Raw genomic sequence first — 16945 nt, forward strand, 5'->3', positions numbered from 1 at the left:
TTACCTCAGCCTGAAATCCTTCCACTAAGATGGCCACAAGCAAATTGAACAGAACGTAGTTCCCAAAAGTCATGAGCGCGACGAAATACAGGGCAGCCAGAGGTGAGGTAGAGGCCATGCCGTTATACAAAACCATGTTCCAGTCCTCTTGAGTTAGGATCTGCACACAAACACAAACACACACAGACAAATAAACAAATCTAACTTCATATAAAATTTTTATGGGAGCAAGTTAGTTTGATAAATAAACAAATAAGTAAATAATCATTCAATTGTAGAATTTTTAGTTTTTTTTTTATATATTATTTCATTATATGTATTTTATTTAATATTTTGTTTAATATAAGAAAAATATAAATAAGCATTTATATCTAATGCTTTCCCTTTTTATTTATTGTAATAAAATGGCCAATAAAATAAATAAATAAATACATGCATACATAAATATTGATATGATTATATTATATTAATTCTATATTTTGTTTCTCACACATACACTTTTGTGCCCAAGTGGTACACAATAGCCTATAACAGATATGCTTTACAAATTCCATATTTTGTTATTTATATATATTTTCTGTTTTCTAAAAAAAAATCTCATATGTATTTTTCTATCTTTTTATTTTATATAATGAAATAAAAAAAATCTAAATAAGCATTTATGTCTAATGCTTTCCCTGTTTTTTTATTTATTTATTGTAATAAAAAGGCAAATAAAATAAATAAATAAATACCTACATGCATACATAAATATTGATATCATCTCATATTATATTATTTCTATGTTTTCTTTCTATATTTATTGTATATTATTAGAGGCAGTCGTGGCCTAATGGATAGAGAGTCGGACTTGTAACCTGAAGGTCGTGGGTTCGAGTTTCGGGTCCGGCAGGTATTGTAGGTGGGGGAGTGAATAACCAGCACTCTCTCCACTCTCAATACCACAACTGAGGTGAGACCTTTGAGCAAGGCACCAAACCCCCACTGCTCCGGGTGTATGTACACTTGGATGGGTTAAATGCAGAGCACAAATTCCGAGTATGGGTCACCATACTTGGCCACACACCACTTCCCTCCCCCTCTATAGACCATGCCAATAAATATAAATATTACTATATTAACAATATTAACTATAGTACATACAAAAAATAACAAATAAATACGAAGACATTTTTAGCCTATTTTATATAACAATTCCATGTAGTATAAACCTTTCATCTCCAAAGAGAATACCCAGGTGTGTGTGTGTGATTAAAATGTGTTTTCACCCAGTTCCCAGTTGCCCTGTGCTTCCCGTCACCTGCAGCAGTGCTGTCATAAGTGAGATGAGTTTTGAGAGCGCTACACACCTGAAACACTGTGACAATGGCCCAAAGCAGGGAGTCAAAGTTTTTCCTGTCAGGTACTGTGTCCCCAGCCTCTGTCTTCAGGCTGAACTTGCAGCCAAATATGTGCATTCCCAGAATACTGCAGAAACATACAAACATGAATGTTACTCTCATGTTTAGATATTCTGATACCGTATGATTCCGATCGACCTCAACAGGATGTGAGATGAATGAGACTGTCAGAGATGAGGAGCCTATAAAAATGATATCAGTGCTGTGTGAAGAGACATACTGTATGTCCTGGTTGGACAGCAGCCAGAGATGAGACCAGTCACGTTGGAGCGACGGATCACAGAATACAGAATGCAAAACACTCCAAGAGATAAATGAGACAGCTGTGATTTTACATAATCAGATCATAAACATGTTGTTACATTTAAACCAAAATATGTGAGTTACAACGAAACAACGCTTACTTGTGGTGCAAAAGCTTTGTTGTATGTGAGTATAATGGGTATTGTAGTTCTAGACAGTGTGTATCATGCTTAGCAGTGACATACAAAGCATTACAATGATTTCTTACAGCCTACTGCCAGATTTACTACTTAAAAACTGCAAAACAATGCTTGAATCTGGGGACTGCATCAGAGCTGTGGTGTATTTGCTCTGTCCTGAAACTCGCAGATATGGTCAAAATAAACTTTGCTGATGTTTTGACAATGGTTGTGCACAGTATATAAAATATATAGTGCTTGTATAAAATATGCCTATATAACATCTATAGAAATGTTTACATCGGAAGCCTGATAGTCTTGTGACATGTTTATACTTTTCGAAAAAAAAAAAAAAAAAATCACTGGGAAGTACGGTGATCTCCACCAGGGATAATATATATATATTTTTTTTATTAAAATAATAAATTCATACATAAAGTAAAATGCAATGTTGTACTGCACTACTTTTAACAGCAACATCCCACAAAAATCCATACAAACCACCCAGTGACAAACGTGTTTCTTTCCTCATTTGTGTTCAGCAGTTCTCTCTGCAGCAGAGCAATGATGAAGCCGATTAATAATTGGCACAAATATAGCTTCCAGTCTGTAATGCTGATTCATTCTCTCCATTCGCCCCATCCATACGTTATCCCAGGCATCTGCTAACAGTTACGAAAGCCTGTTGACTGTACCCGCAGACTGGGGACGACTCTATCCATTTAAGAGACATAAATCAGGGCATTGTTTTCAGATGAGGGGTTATAAATTGAGTTGGTTGGTGAGGGGGGAAGGGGATACGCTGAAAGCTGAACGTGAGCGGGAAAGACGGATTGGTGGGATTGGTTTATGCACTCAATCCTGCAGAAGCCTCCATCGGTCTCGGTGCACTCTGCTGGAATTGCAGCGCTGCAGGGGGAAGGCGGGAAAGTCAGTGGGCACCAGGGGCCTGAGTGTTATTGTTCTGCCCTCCATCAATCTCACTCTGATCCTTACGGGCCTGTCACTCGCAGCTGAAGCTAAGGTGTACACTGTGCAGCTGAGACGCTCAGCCATGCAGAGCCCGGCGTGATCTAGCTGCTGTCAGGTGTGAGATTTTATAAACCCTCGCTGCTTTGTGTGATAAAGTGTGTGGTGTTTATTACAAACAAGTGTGCGTACGGGTGCGGACAGACACTATGAGTAAGCACACGGATGTGAGTGAGTTTCATTCAACTACAATTGCAAATGAGAACAATTTGAATGCAATAATGAAGAATAAATAGAATAAATGAATTAATGTAGAAATAAAATATAATAACAATAAATACATTTTAAAAAGTTATATATTTACACTCCTAATTTGCTAATAGTTAGTAAGGTAGTTGTTAAGTTTGGGTATTGGGTAGGATTAGGGAAGTAGAATATGGTCATGCAGAATATGGGCTTTATAAATAGGTACTGATAAACAGCCAATATATTAATAATAGGCATGCTAATAAGCAACTGGTTAATAGTAAGAATTGATCCCTATTCTAAATGGTTACCATATATTCTTTTTCAATTTTTCTAAGAAAACATATGAATGAATAAATTAATCAATACATTTTTTATTTTTGATAAACTTTTGATTTTGTATGATAAAACAGGCCAAGAGATCATCAGTAATCTACTTATATGTACACATGCACTTTTGTGCCCAAGTGGTACACAGCAGCATATATCAGAAGCTTTACTATAAATAAACAAACAAAATAAATAAATAATTAATTATACATTCAATATTTTATTTGTATATTTTTTCTTTTTTATTATCTAAAAATGTGTGTTTAATAACAAACTGTGTCTTTTATTACAAACAAGTGTGCGCTCAGATGCAGACAGAGACTATGAGTAGGCACACAGAAATGAAACACATTAATTTTCATTCACCAATAATTGCACAAGAGACCCACAGGAATGCAATAATGAAGCTCAACCCACCTGAATATGAAGATAAAGAGCATTAGTAACATGCAGAAAGTGGCCACATTGTCCATGGTCTTCATCAGGACCACCAGCTGTCTGCGCAGAGCTGGCATGAAACGCACCAGCTTTATGACCCTCAACAGTCTGAACGTCCTCAGGACGGACAGACCCCCGTCAGACTGCCCAATGATCTCACATACACTGTACACAAACACATAAAAAAGTGTTGATTATAATGTGGAAAAAAAAATATTTGTGTGTGAATATATATATATATATATATATATATATATATATATATATATATATATATACATACAGTGGGGGAAAAAATATTTGATCCCCTGTTAATTTTGTATGTTTGCCCACTGACAAATAAATTAACAGTCTATATTTTTAATGGTAGGTTTATTTGAACAGTGAGAGACAGAATAACAACAAAAAAATCCAGAAAAACACATTTCAAAAAAAGTCATAAATTGATTTGCATTTTAATGAGTCAAATAAGTATTTGATCCCCTATCAACCAGCAAGATTTCTGGCTCCCAGGTGTCTTTTATACAGGTAAGGAGCTGAGATTAGAAGCACTCTATTAAAGGGAGTGCTCCTAATCTCAGTTTGTTACCTGTATAAAAGACAACCTGTCCACAGAAGCAATCAATCAGATTCCAAACTCTCCACCATGGCCAAGACCAAAGAGCTGTCCGAGGATGTCAGGGATAAGATTGTAGACCTACACAAGGCTGGAATGGGATACAAGACCATTGCCAAGCACCTTGGTAAGAAGGTGACAACAGTTGGTGCGATTATTTGCAAATGGAAGAAACACAACATAACTGTCAATCTCCCTCGGTCAGGGACTCCATGCAAAATCTCACCTCTTGGAGTTTCAATGATCATGAGAACGGTGAGGAATCAGCCCAGAACTTCACAGGAGGATCTTGTCAATGATCTCAAGGCAGCTGGGACCATAGTCACCAAGAAAACAATTGGTAACACACTACGCTGTGAAGGACTGAAGTCCTGCAGCGCCCGCAAGGTCCCCCTGCTCAGGAAAGCACATGTACAGGCCCGTCTGAAGTTTGCCAATGATTCAGAGGAGAACTGGGTGAAAGTTCTGTGGTCAGATGAGACCAAAATGCAGCTCTTTGGCATCAACTCAACTCGCCGTGTTTGGAGGAGGAGGAATCCTGTCTATGACCCCAAGAACACCATCCCCACCGTCAAACATGGAGGTGGATACATTATGCTTTGGGGGTGTTTTTCCGCTAAGGGGACAGGACAACTGCACCGCATCAAAGGGAGGATGGACGGGGCCATGTACCGTCAGAGCCAGGGCACTGAAGCCAGGGCATTTAAAATGGGTCGTGGATGGGTATTCCAGCATGACAATGACCCAAAACACACGGCCAAGGCAACAAAGGAGTGGCTCAAGAAGAAGCAAATTAAGGTCCTGGAGTGGCCTAGCCAGTCTCCAGACCTTAATCCCATAGAAAATCTGTGGAGGGAGCTGAAGGTTTGAGTTGCCAAACGTCAGCCTTGAAAGCTTAATGACTTGGAGATCTGCAAAGAGGAGTGGGACAAAATCCCTCCTGAGATCTGTGCAAACCTGGTGGCCAACTACAAGAAACGTCTGACCTCTGTGATTGCCAACAAGGGGTTTGCCACTAAGTACTAAGTCTTGTTTTGCGAAGGGGTCAAATACTTATTTGACTCTTTAAAATACAAAACAATTTATAACTTTTTTGAAATGCGTTTTTCTGGATTTTTTTGTTGTTATTCTGTCTCTCACTGTTCAAATAAACCAACCATTAAAATTATAGACTGATAATTTCTTTGTCAGTGGGCAAACGTACAAAATCAGCAGGGGATCAAATACATTTTTCCCCCACTGTATATATAAATCATGTTTAAAAGTTTCATCATGTCTTAAACTTTTGTTTCCAAGGGTACACAATAGCCTATAATAGAATAACCTTTACTTGAATACGGCATTAAAACTGGCATTTTATCTTGCCTTCATCTTTAATGTTTGCTACTCCAATGCCTTTTACATATATTTTTAATGGCTTTAAGGTGTGGTCACATTAGTGACATTTCATAAAATTTTTATAGGCAAAAACCATACAGTTTAAAGGTCACATGTACTCTTGTCCCAGACCTAGAACTTCTGAGTCATAGTCAGAGAGGCTTTATCATTTCAGCTCTATACAGCTTGTACACAGCGAAACAAAACTGAGTTTCTCCAGGACCATGGTGCTACACAAGACAACATTGGAGTACACACTGTACTGTACAAAAAGACTATACATAATTAAATTATCTTAAATAATTTAACACAATAATAAAACTGGAAAGAAGACGAAAGTAAAAGTTGAACTTAAAACAAAGTACCAACTACATAAAGTGTGTGTGTGCATACCTGAATTATTATTATTTTTTTTTACATAGAACAGGTCACAGTATTAATAGACAAGGCACAATAGTGAGGTTGATTATGCAATTACGCGTTACTGCAATTAAATTACTTATTCACTGAAAAAGTAAAGTAAGGGATTACTGTTCATTTTTAGGTAATTTAATTACAGTTACTTATAAAGTACTTGCGTTACATACAGTAAATAATTTCAACAGTTCTAAAATCAATAGTGAATTTGAAATGTAAATTTACCGTCTAAAGATAAAATTGAATGCAGTGGCTTTAACCTTCCACACGCCAGCTCGATCACTTTCAGATTTTCCTGATTCACAGAGAAACCTTAAATACTCAGATACATAAGACTAAAATCAATTGAATCTAAAAAGGTTGAATTTTACTTTTAAATGAACGAATTCAAATCAAAAACTAATATTACTGATTATGTAATCCGTATGAAACTAAAGCGAGACCAGCCTTTCCCGTATCTGAAAGCTTGAAGTGTCTAGCCTACTTTTAAATGAACAAATTCAAATCGAAAACAAATATTCATGATTTTGTAATCCGTATGAACCTAAAGCGAGGTACAGTCTTTCCCGTATCTGAAAGCCTGAAGTGTCTACTTTTAAATGAACGAATTCAAATCGAAAACAAATATTATCTGATTATGTAGGCCTAATCCATATGAAACTGAGGTAGGCTACAGTCTTTCCCTGCGTGCACTTGGATACAAAAAAAATCAATAAATAAAATAAATTCTAGATTCATCTAATTTTCATCATTTTCAAAAGAAGACCTACTATGATGAATTTACCTCATAAGAACAGCGCAATCTGACATGGCTTTATTCAGCAGAGAAGATCATTTCTGTAATTTACTCTTACCTACATTAACATGTTATTTTTACATAAACCTGTATGGATTTTACTAGCTGGGTGTTTCCTTAACATCTTGCCAAACTGAAATGTATTGTTTAACTTTTAAGTGTATTTCTATTTGTTAACCAAAGAAGGTTACATTTTTATAAAAAAGTTTAAGTATTACAGTTGTTTTAAAGCTAAAAGGCTAAACTATTCTATGTTTAACTCAAATTGAAAGAATAAAGAGTTTAATTTCTATTAAGGTTTATAGGGATTTTATGATTTAGACTTAGTAATTAGCTATTTGAATAATTAAGTTACTTATTGAGTAACCAAGTTACTTTTCAGACAGAGTAATTAGTAAAGTAATTTAAATACAATATTGATGAAGTAATTAGTAACTGTAATTAATTACTTTTTGAAAGTAACTTACCCAACACTGATAGTGGGGTGTATATGTGTGAATGTAGTTGTCCAGACAGTTCACATGGAGTTGTGGAGTCTGATGACTTGGGGGTAAGAAACTTAAATCTTAAGCTACAATTATTTTTTTTTACAATTATTTTTTTTTTTCATAAATTGACTGTGTGTTGTGGTGTCACATTTGTAGTTTCTCTATACAAAAAAATGTTTCTCCTAAAAAAGGTTTTTGCTAAAGTGTACTTGGTTACAATGAGACAATGTGTAAAAAGCATTCTTGAGATGAGATGTGGAAAAAAAAAATACAAGGTAAACATCACTATTTTTGTTGAGTTATTTCCAGTCAAGCTCTTATTTTGTCAAAATATTATGCAAAATAATAATCCCCCCCCCCCCCCCCCCCCAGACATTCTACAAATTATGAAAGTGAATGCACTTACCTGATGATCACAATAATGCCATCAAAGATGTTGTAGGGGTTTCTCAGATATTCAAAGAAGCCAAAGGCAGTCAGCTTGAGGATCATCTCCAGGGTGAACATACTGGTGAACACTATGTTACAAATCTCCAGGACATTAGTCAGTTCATCAGGCTGTAGACAGAGAGAGAGAGAGACATTGAGGACAAGAGAAAGGTTGGGAAGAATAAAAGAAGAGGTAAATGTGGAGAGGTCATTTCAGATCACTGCATTGCTGTTCAAGAGCTTGTGTGCATTGTTGCTTGGACAAGATCAGCTTTTGACAGCAGGCATGAGTTCCTCAGTGAGGCTGTGACCTCCTCATATGATATAAAGGTCAGAGAAAACTGAGTTTAAACCTGAACAATTCCTTGTGGAACGTCAGTTAGAAAAAGATCAGGAGTGATGGGAGTACACTGATACTATATGTGAATTGTAAGTGCTGCATGTCTGCAGCTTATTCTGGCCAAGAACTGCCCACTTAGACAGGAAGAAACAAAGAAATAAAAAACAAAAAACAAAGTTGATACTGCTTGTGAATATCTTCAGTTATCTACAATAGTTAACTATGTAGTTATTTTACCTGAATCAAAATGCTGATGCCCACTGCACATTTACGTAATATGCAAATATGAAATGTAAAATATATATACACACTACAAATTAAAATGCTGGGGTCAGTTTGATTTTTTAATGTTTTTGAAATAAGTCTCTTATGCTTACCAAGGTTGCTTTTATTGGATCAAAAATACAGTAATAAACAGTAATATTGTGAACTATTATAACTATTGAAGAAAATTGTTTTCTATTTTAATATATATTTAAATGTAATTATGCTATGGTAAAGATGAACTTTCTGCAGCTTTTCTCCAAAATCAAATCATTCTAATATGTGACCCTGGACCACAAAACCAGTCTTAAGGGTAAATTTTTCGAAATTGACATTTCTTATTGTGCTGCTTAACATTTGTGAAAACCAAGATACTTTTTTTCTGGATTCTTAATATAAAGATCAAAATAACAGCATTTATTTGAAATATTTTGCAACGTTATTAAAGACAAAAAAGAGAAAATTCTAACTGACCTCAAACTTTTGATTGGTAGTGTAGTATTACTACTACAGTATAAATACAGTAGGTTATCTTAACCCAACCTGGTACCACAGCTTTGTTTTTCTAGGCAGACTAATAACAACCTATGTGGTCATGTACATTGTAGAAATCCAGCTATTTGGATTGTAGCTGGTGATTTAAGCCATTTTTGTGCGCACTAAGCATCAGACAGTCGGTGAACAGACAGTGGGTGGTCCATCGAAGGCTGAGACTAGTGTAAAATCTACTGCGCTTAGAAAGGGATCAACAGAGCACCCTGATCTGCTTCAGTCCACGCTGTGTAATCTGACATCACATAAATCCATTACACCTTATCTCATCCGATAACACTATGTACTGTATGTTCATGTGCACAAGTGAGAGGGGTGGCCGAATTCCAGGGGAGCAAAAGCAAAATCTGATTTGAGAACACTTCCTTCATTGTCCATTTTGTTCCCTCTTTCTCCATCCCTTTATTGATCGATATCTCTCCATTGACGAGTTAAAGCCAAGAAAACCCAACTGAAGGACGAATGAAAACCAAACCACAGGCAGCTCCTGGGAGATGCCATTTAGAAAAATTGAATATTGACACAGCAATCAGCAGTAATAATGGCAAAACAATACGGTAAGAAAACACCAATAGCTTCTCCTCCCTCTTTCCATTTTAATCACTCCTTTTTTTCTTTGTCCTCCCACAGGCTGTACTGTAAACTGCTCTTAAATCAATCCATCAGCAGATCATCTAATTATCAAACCTATTTGTACAATACTTCAACAATGCTGTAAGTGATTTTTGGTAAATAAATTGTCACTACAACCTGACAGGTCACTGAAATATGACTTGAAAAATCTCAGCATGACTCTCTTTTTCAGCCAATCTAAAGACTTTTAGGCATTTGCTGCCTGTCAGTCATTCTGAGTGTTCATCGACATGGAAGGCAGGATTTTGGAGACGGGGGCCAGTTTAATGTTTAACACTATCTCTGCATTCAAATTTGGCAACTTCCCTACTCCATAGTGTGCGAAAGTGGACCAACTGAGTGCTGAGCAACCGAAAACTCAACACTCCTGAAAAGGTAGGTGACAAATACTAGGCCCAAAATACCAGTCCTTGTAACCAAGTTAAAAATCAAGCATGTTTTAAAGTGATAGTTCACCCAATTTACTCGCCCTCATGTTGTTCCAACTTACTTTCTTCTGTGGAAAATAAAAGCAGATATTTTAAGAAATGTTCCAGTGATTTTTTTGCCCATACAATGAAGGTCAAAAGTTACCAACACTTTTCAAAATATCATCTTTTGTGTTCCACAGAAGAAAGAAAGTGATACATGGTACAGTAAGGAGGCCTACATGGTAACATGGCAATTTTCCCTGTACACAAATGACTGGAACACAGGAATAGCTTCTTCCCACAGGCCATCTCCCTCTTGAAGAGCTTATGCACCTAAAGGCCTTCCTTAGTGTAATACTCCACTTTCAGTGGCATACTTTACAAATTAACTCCTATTTATTAATATTAATCACACAAATGTGCATGTCTTTATACTTGTTCAATTATTATTGTCTTGTATTTATATGCGAGCAAAATCCATGTATGTGCAAGCACATTTGACAAAAAAGCTGATTCTGATTAATCCATTTTGTAACATTTTACAGACTAAATCTGCATTCTTCAGCATTCAGTTGCATAAGTATGAGTATTTTGCAACTTTTGCCGCATCCTCAGACAATCCCACAATCCCTGCATGATCCTGGCACATGATCCTGAATTAAAATGGTTGCTTTTCAGTGTTTTCAGTTGATACAATTCCTGGGAATTAAACCCATGACCCTGCCGCTGCTAGTGCCACGCTCTACTCTTAGAGCAACAGGAACCTTTAAATGCATTCGTGTGTGCAGACCGAGCGCATTGACACTTATTCGATCGACTGTTGTGTGCGAGCACAATCACACACACACACTGCCCACACACATGTATATTAATGTGTAAATAAATATATTGATCACATGTAAATATTGTGATCTTTACCAGGCTGGTTGAGAGTCGGGTTAAAACATACTGAGTCACATCAGATGATCCGTTTAACCATATAAGGCCGAATGGAACACAAACTCTCATGAGGAAAGTCCTGTTTATATGCGAGCACGTACACAGGGTCTCCTCTGTTTGCCTGCGTAGGCTGCATTTACATGATGTCTCACATGTTAAAAATGCTGCGTAATAGAAGCCAGCAGTGACTCTCTCTTTTTGTCTCTCTCTCTGCTTGTTGATATTTTTAGAGCCCAGAGAGATGAGAAAACAGGCCCCACTGCAGGCGAGGCAGTGAAGACATGAGGGGGCGGAGGGGGAGAGACATACAGAAAGAGAAAGATAGAGAGTGTGCATGAGTAGTAGTAGCTTTCTACATCTTCCAAAGATAATTAACTGCACTTTCATGGCAAGAAAAAATCCAACAAGACTCCAAAGGCCGTTCCACATGCTCTCAATGCTCTCATTACTTTGAATGCAGGCCCTGTGAAGACTCTATCAGCACCGCAGAAAGAGCTGGCTATTACAGTAATATGTGACATGATGAGGTTGAACACTTCTTCAGAGTGGGTTCATTATGTGAACCGACTGCACTGTGGATGAAATTACCTGGTTATGGTGCTCGATGCCCATGCTGATTGTATTGATAAGGATGGCGATCATAATCCCTCTGTTGAAGTACTTGCTTTCAACTATACCCCAAAGCTTCACTCTTATTTCATCCCAAACATCTTTACATTTCCCAAAGCAAGTGCGTTTCCTCTTCGGCGAGTCCCCTGAGTCATCGTCCCCCTTCTCGTCCAAGCGGTTCTCATCCCTGTCGGTCTCCTCCAGCGCACCCTCCTCTTCATCCCCATTGGCTGAGTGCCCCGTCGATCCCGCCCCCTCCTTGAGTGACAGGGCGGCAGCACACTGTGGACACTCCTCAGGGTTTGGTGTGACGGAGAGAGAGATTGCATTCTCCAGAGGTTGGGAGCTGTGTTCCAACTTGGTATCGTGAATGCAATGAGGCGCTGTGAGACAGATGAAAAATTCAACATTTGTTTGACATTTTCATACAATACAATAAAATTTTTGCTTGTCAGTTTCTTGGACAACTGCCACGCTGCTGCTTGGGATTGAAATGTCATTGGGCCATAAAAGCAAGCACATGGATGGATTTGTTCTTGTTCTTATTGCAACTTGCTCTTTGCTTTTATAACTTGCTATTTGCTTTAGAGTGGCGGGGAACCTACTTTGAAACTTGGCCAGGCTACAAGCTATTTTTTATGACACAAAAGAAGCTAAATACACTGAAGCAACTTAAAAGGGCAATACGGTTTAAAATAACTTTCTGATGATATAATTCCTAATTTTAGCACCATATCCTTTTGTGGTTTGAATGAATGAACAGTGACATCACCAGACTTTTACAAATAAATTGATACTAAATCAAAGGAAAAAAATAGAATAGAATATATCCTGAATAAAACTGAAAGTCGCTGAATATATCCTAAATAAAACTTATACGCTTATATCATTTACATTGTTAAATAAACTTCACTTTCACTTTATATATATATATATATGACAAGAAAGGGCAATTTAGTATGAGAGCTTGCTGCTATTTTGAACACAGCTGAGCTAATGTCAAGCTAAAATAAACTTTTCTTTGGTTAATTTTAGATATTTTCTCTCAACACTGTTAGACACAGCTTTTCTATGACCCAGTGCCATTCCTCTGTCTCTAACTCTCTCCTTACTCACTCTGATTAGAATGGCAGTGGTGTCTTTCGCTGCCATTGACATTAGCTCCTCCCCCTCCCCTGCCACGCCCCCTCCCTCCTCCAGGGGGAGGGGCTTTGCCACGGAGCATGTAGTAAAGGGCGGCTGAGCGGCGGCGGGCCTTGCGCAGGATGTGGCAGACCAGCTGGAAGAGCTCCTCGTAACAGTCTCCGGGCTCAGCGAGTGAAGCCAGCGTGCTGGAGGACAGGTAGCGAGCGCGTTGCTCTTGCATCAGCTGGTGCTCTCGCTGTTTGGTCTCCGAAAACTGAGTGGCAATGACCACCAGGCACAGATTAATCATGAAGAAAGACCCAATCTGGAACAGGAAAAAGAAAAGAAAGAGTTGAAAATCATAATTTACCCATCCTTATGTTGCTCTAAACTCCTATGACTGATTTCTTCTCTGGATACAAAATACTGGAGAAATATTGGAGTGTTTTCTGGAACTGCTTGTTTTTCTTTTTGAAGCCATTTCAGAGAAATAGACACAAATTTAAGTAATTGTACATTGACAACCTCCTCTTTAAATCTGATGCATTCATATTTATTGTTTGACCTAGATTTAACCAATTTGACAAAAATTAATTCCCACAGATTCATTTACGGACATCAGACATTAGTGCTTCTTTCATAAAAATTGGCTGCTGGGTTGAGCTGGTTGAAGCTGGTCATGTGCTGGTCCTGAGCAGGAGCTAGTTGCTTAGGACCAGCACATGACCAGCTGTACTGTACCAACTGAAACCAGCAGCCATGCTTCAAAACATACCTAACCAGCATATGCTGGATTTTTTTCAACAGGCTACACCTTCAAAAACATATATTTGAGTTCATTTATTTGAGCATTTTGCTGTCATTACTTTCTTATACACTAAAGATACATTTTTGGCTCAATTCTGTTCCCATAACTCTTGCACCATGTGTGAAGTCTCAGCTGCTTTAAATACCCAGATCTACATGACACCTAAACCCCTCTAAGCTCTCTAACGCAGCCTGTGCTGCAGTGTTTGGCATAAGCAGCGGCCATAGCCGTCTAGATGAGCTGCTATAAACGGACCCTATGTTTGAAAAAGTCAGCAGACGCCCAAACAAGAGACCGTTTTGTTGTGTGTGCGCCTGTATTGCTCTGGCTTTGATATGCTATAATTATCAGGCTCTTTCATAGGAGCAAAGCCTCTAAATATCTCCTAGTCCTCACAGAGAAGGGCTAGATCCCTCTGCCAATGTGAAAAGGATTAGAATCGTGAGCCAATCATTTTAAAGACCGAGAGTGAACCAGTTCCAGACTCAAAAGAACAGAAAGCCTGCTCTTATCATTCGCATTCATATCACTGGCAATTGTCAACACGCGAATGCACACAGAGCTCGCTCTTAGGTCTTAATGAAAGTACAGCCTGGTTCCTGCATATGTGAGGTAGGGATCAGAGAGGACGGAAGAGTCGTGAGAAGGACAGAGGAGGTGGAGAAATGCACAGAAGTGTGTGTGTGTGTGTATGTGGGGTAGCTGTGCAGGTGTGTCCTGCCTCCACATCTGCTGCCCTGATTTGGGAGTCTGATGTGTGACTGGACTGCTCCTAATCAACAGTCGGACCTCTGTTTTATGCAGATAGACAACTTCTCACCTTTCCTCTCATCAGTTCCTCTGCATGCTTTAACACACACACACAGACATCCAGACACACACACAGACACACACACACACACACACACACACACACTCAATATCCTTTATACTTATTTGATTTTTAAAGTGATAGTTCACCCAAAAATGACAATTCTGGTATCATTTACTCACACTCATGCCTATACAGTATGACTGACTTTTTTCTGTGGAACACAAATGTGAAGAAAATTCAGGGGATTCTTTAATATTATGAAAGAGGACCTCAAAATGAAAAAATAAGCATGAAAAATTTGAAGAATATTCTTTTTGTGAAGAATATATTATAATTTACATCATTATTCACTGAAAATCTAGACATTGACTCTAGTTCTCCTATAAAATAAAATAAAACTGTTGACACTGAGAGCCTTGTGGGCAGCACACCAACATATAGCACTGTTGTGCTTCGGGCATCCCAAGTCCCGGCTTATCTCCCACTTCACTGTCATCACACTACCCTATCACAAAGGCAAAACTGCCAAAATGAATCTTTAATAAATAAATAAATTAAATTAAACAAAACATTGGCACTTTGTGAGATATCACGATGTAAGTAACCATGTCTAATTTATCATTTTAAATAAAAAAAGTCAAATCTTTAAATTTTTTCATTTTCAGGAATAAGTCGGTCTAAATGATTCATTCACATATAAATTTAATCTGGTTATTAATGTGGTTAATCAATCTTGATTACTCAATGACTGATACTAAATAGCTCATAAAATGAGAAGATTAGCCATGAAGAACTTATTTCAATGCATGTACTACTTTAAATCCAAAATGGTGCCTCTACTACAGTTAAGACATGTCAGCACCATTTTGCTATATTATTTAAAAAAAAATCTTATTAAAACAGAAAGAAAGAAAGACATACAGATGGAACAAGGCAGGAGAAGAAAGGGAGAGGTCAAAGGGGTGCTGGTTAGTGAGTATACTTCAGTTCTGTTACAGCTGGATGAAAGATGACAGGTGATGATTTATACTCTCATTTAATACTGCTCTTACAATCGAAGGGTCTGGCTGCAGGCAGGGTGACCTTAAGACTGCCTGTCCAAAAAAAGAACAGCAGGCAGAACACACATTTCATTATTGTGCCATCAATGTGCAAACGCAGGGAGAACTTTGCCAACATAGTATAGATAGTAAAATAAAATAAAATTCTTCCCATGCCATCAGCTCAAAATTCATATCCATGAGTAAATCCCATAAGCAAGCCAAAAATATAACAAGATTTGTTAATATTTTGTTGCCTGTAATCAGAGACAATGTTTTTAATCTAATTATTTGAGATCTCTCTGTCCATTCGTACTGATCCATCAGAGAACAGCTGAAGAGGAAAAACTGGGCACAGAGAAGGCGAGCCTGAATTAATTGCTCCAATGTTCAATAGAAGTGAAAGGAAGTGAATAGAAGTGAATTGGCGGGGTGTGGGCTGTGTCGGCACACTATGGCCATCTCTCTACAGGTAGCGACGGCTGGCTGTGTGGTTGCCAGGTTACAGACAGAGCAGGGCGTCAAAGAAGTAAATAAAAGTGCAGAGGGACACACTCGCATAAACCTGGACACACACATACAGTGAAAAGACACATCTTACTCCCCTCAAACACTGCAGAACACGCAGGGATTTGAAATTTTGAGACAAAACTATTTCAAGTTTAAAGGTGCCATAGAATGAAAAACTGTCTTTACCCTGGCATATTTAAATAATAACAGTTCTGTACATGGAAATGACATACAGTGAGCCTCAAACACCATAGTTTCCTCCTTCATATGTAAATCTCGTGATTAAAAAAGACCACTGAAAAACAGGCGAATCAGAACATAACACCGACTGTGACGCAACAGTCGGGATCACTACGCCCCCAACATTTGCATAAACCCGCCCTTGTTCTAAGCCGGCCGAACCATCAGAAGCTCTGCAGGTATTGTAAATAAACAAGCGCGGACAACAGCGAAAATAACAAAATTAATTTTATGTTCCAGGCCGTGCAGGGGGTGTGAAGTGCAGGGATGGGTTGGTGTCTGTATTCAGAAAGGCACAGAAAGCAAATAACGCGAGCCACTAAAGGGACATGGTTAGCTCCTTGCTAGCGGTAGCCTGTTACGGTACATACGATTTCACTCTCAGTAAGGAGAGATGAGGATGATGGCGAATGACTTACAGATCCTGAGCACCACTGACAAGCATCTGATCTTGTGAAATGTGTGGTAAGTACTGTTGCTCCATAATGTAAACATAGTTTGTGTGATCGCGTCTCTTGAAAGTGAAACTATAACGCGATCGATGGATCGCTCAAAAGCAGTTTCAGTGCCTCGCATATTAATAACGGCTCCCTGATGCCCGCGTTTTATATACTGTATAATTACCCGACGATATAACTGTGAGAGAAAGTATTTAAATATATATTTTCCTCCCTGTGCTTCCTTCTTGCTGATGAGCCGTACTGTGAAACAGCCAATCAGAGCAGAGCTCATT

The 16945-nt window shown here is 38.1% G+C and overlaps 1 protein-coding gene across 1 annotated transcript in view; it reads right to left on the minus strand.

Moving 5' to 3' along the window:
* The window catches only part of LOC306852105 (voltage-dependent T-type calcium channel subunit alpha-1I-like), a gene marked incomplete at its 5' end in the record, with an annotated part of 134928 nt that overhangs the window by 48009 nt on the left and 69974 nt on the right, over nt 1-16945 (minus strand). Inside the window, 6 exons of the mRNA XM_079388748.1 lie at nt 5-160; nt 1350-1467; nt 3785-3970; nt 7906-8057; nt 11655-12058; nt 12792-13125. Of these exons, the coding sequence (XP_079244874.1) occupies nt 5-160; nt 1350-1467; nt 3785-3970; nt 7906-8057; nt 11655-12058; nt 12792-13125 (1350 nt within the window). The remainder of the gene's footprint in view (nt 1-4; nt 161-1349; nt 1468-3784; nt 3971-7905; nt 8058-11654; nt 12059-12791; nt 13126-16945) is intronic.

Source organism: Barbus barbus (assembly GCF_936440315.1).
Source record: "Barbus barbus genome assembly, chromosome: 3".
NCBI lineage: Eukaryota > Metazoa > Chordata > Actinopteri > Cypriniformes > Cyprinidae > Barbus > Barbus barbus.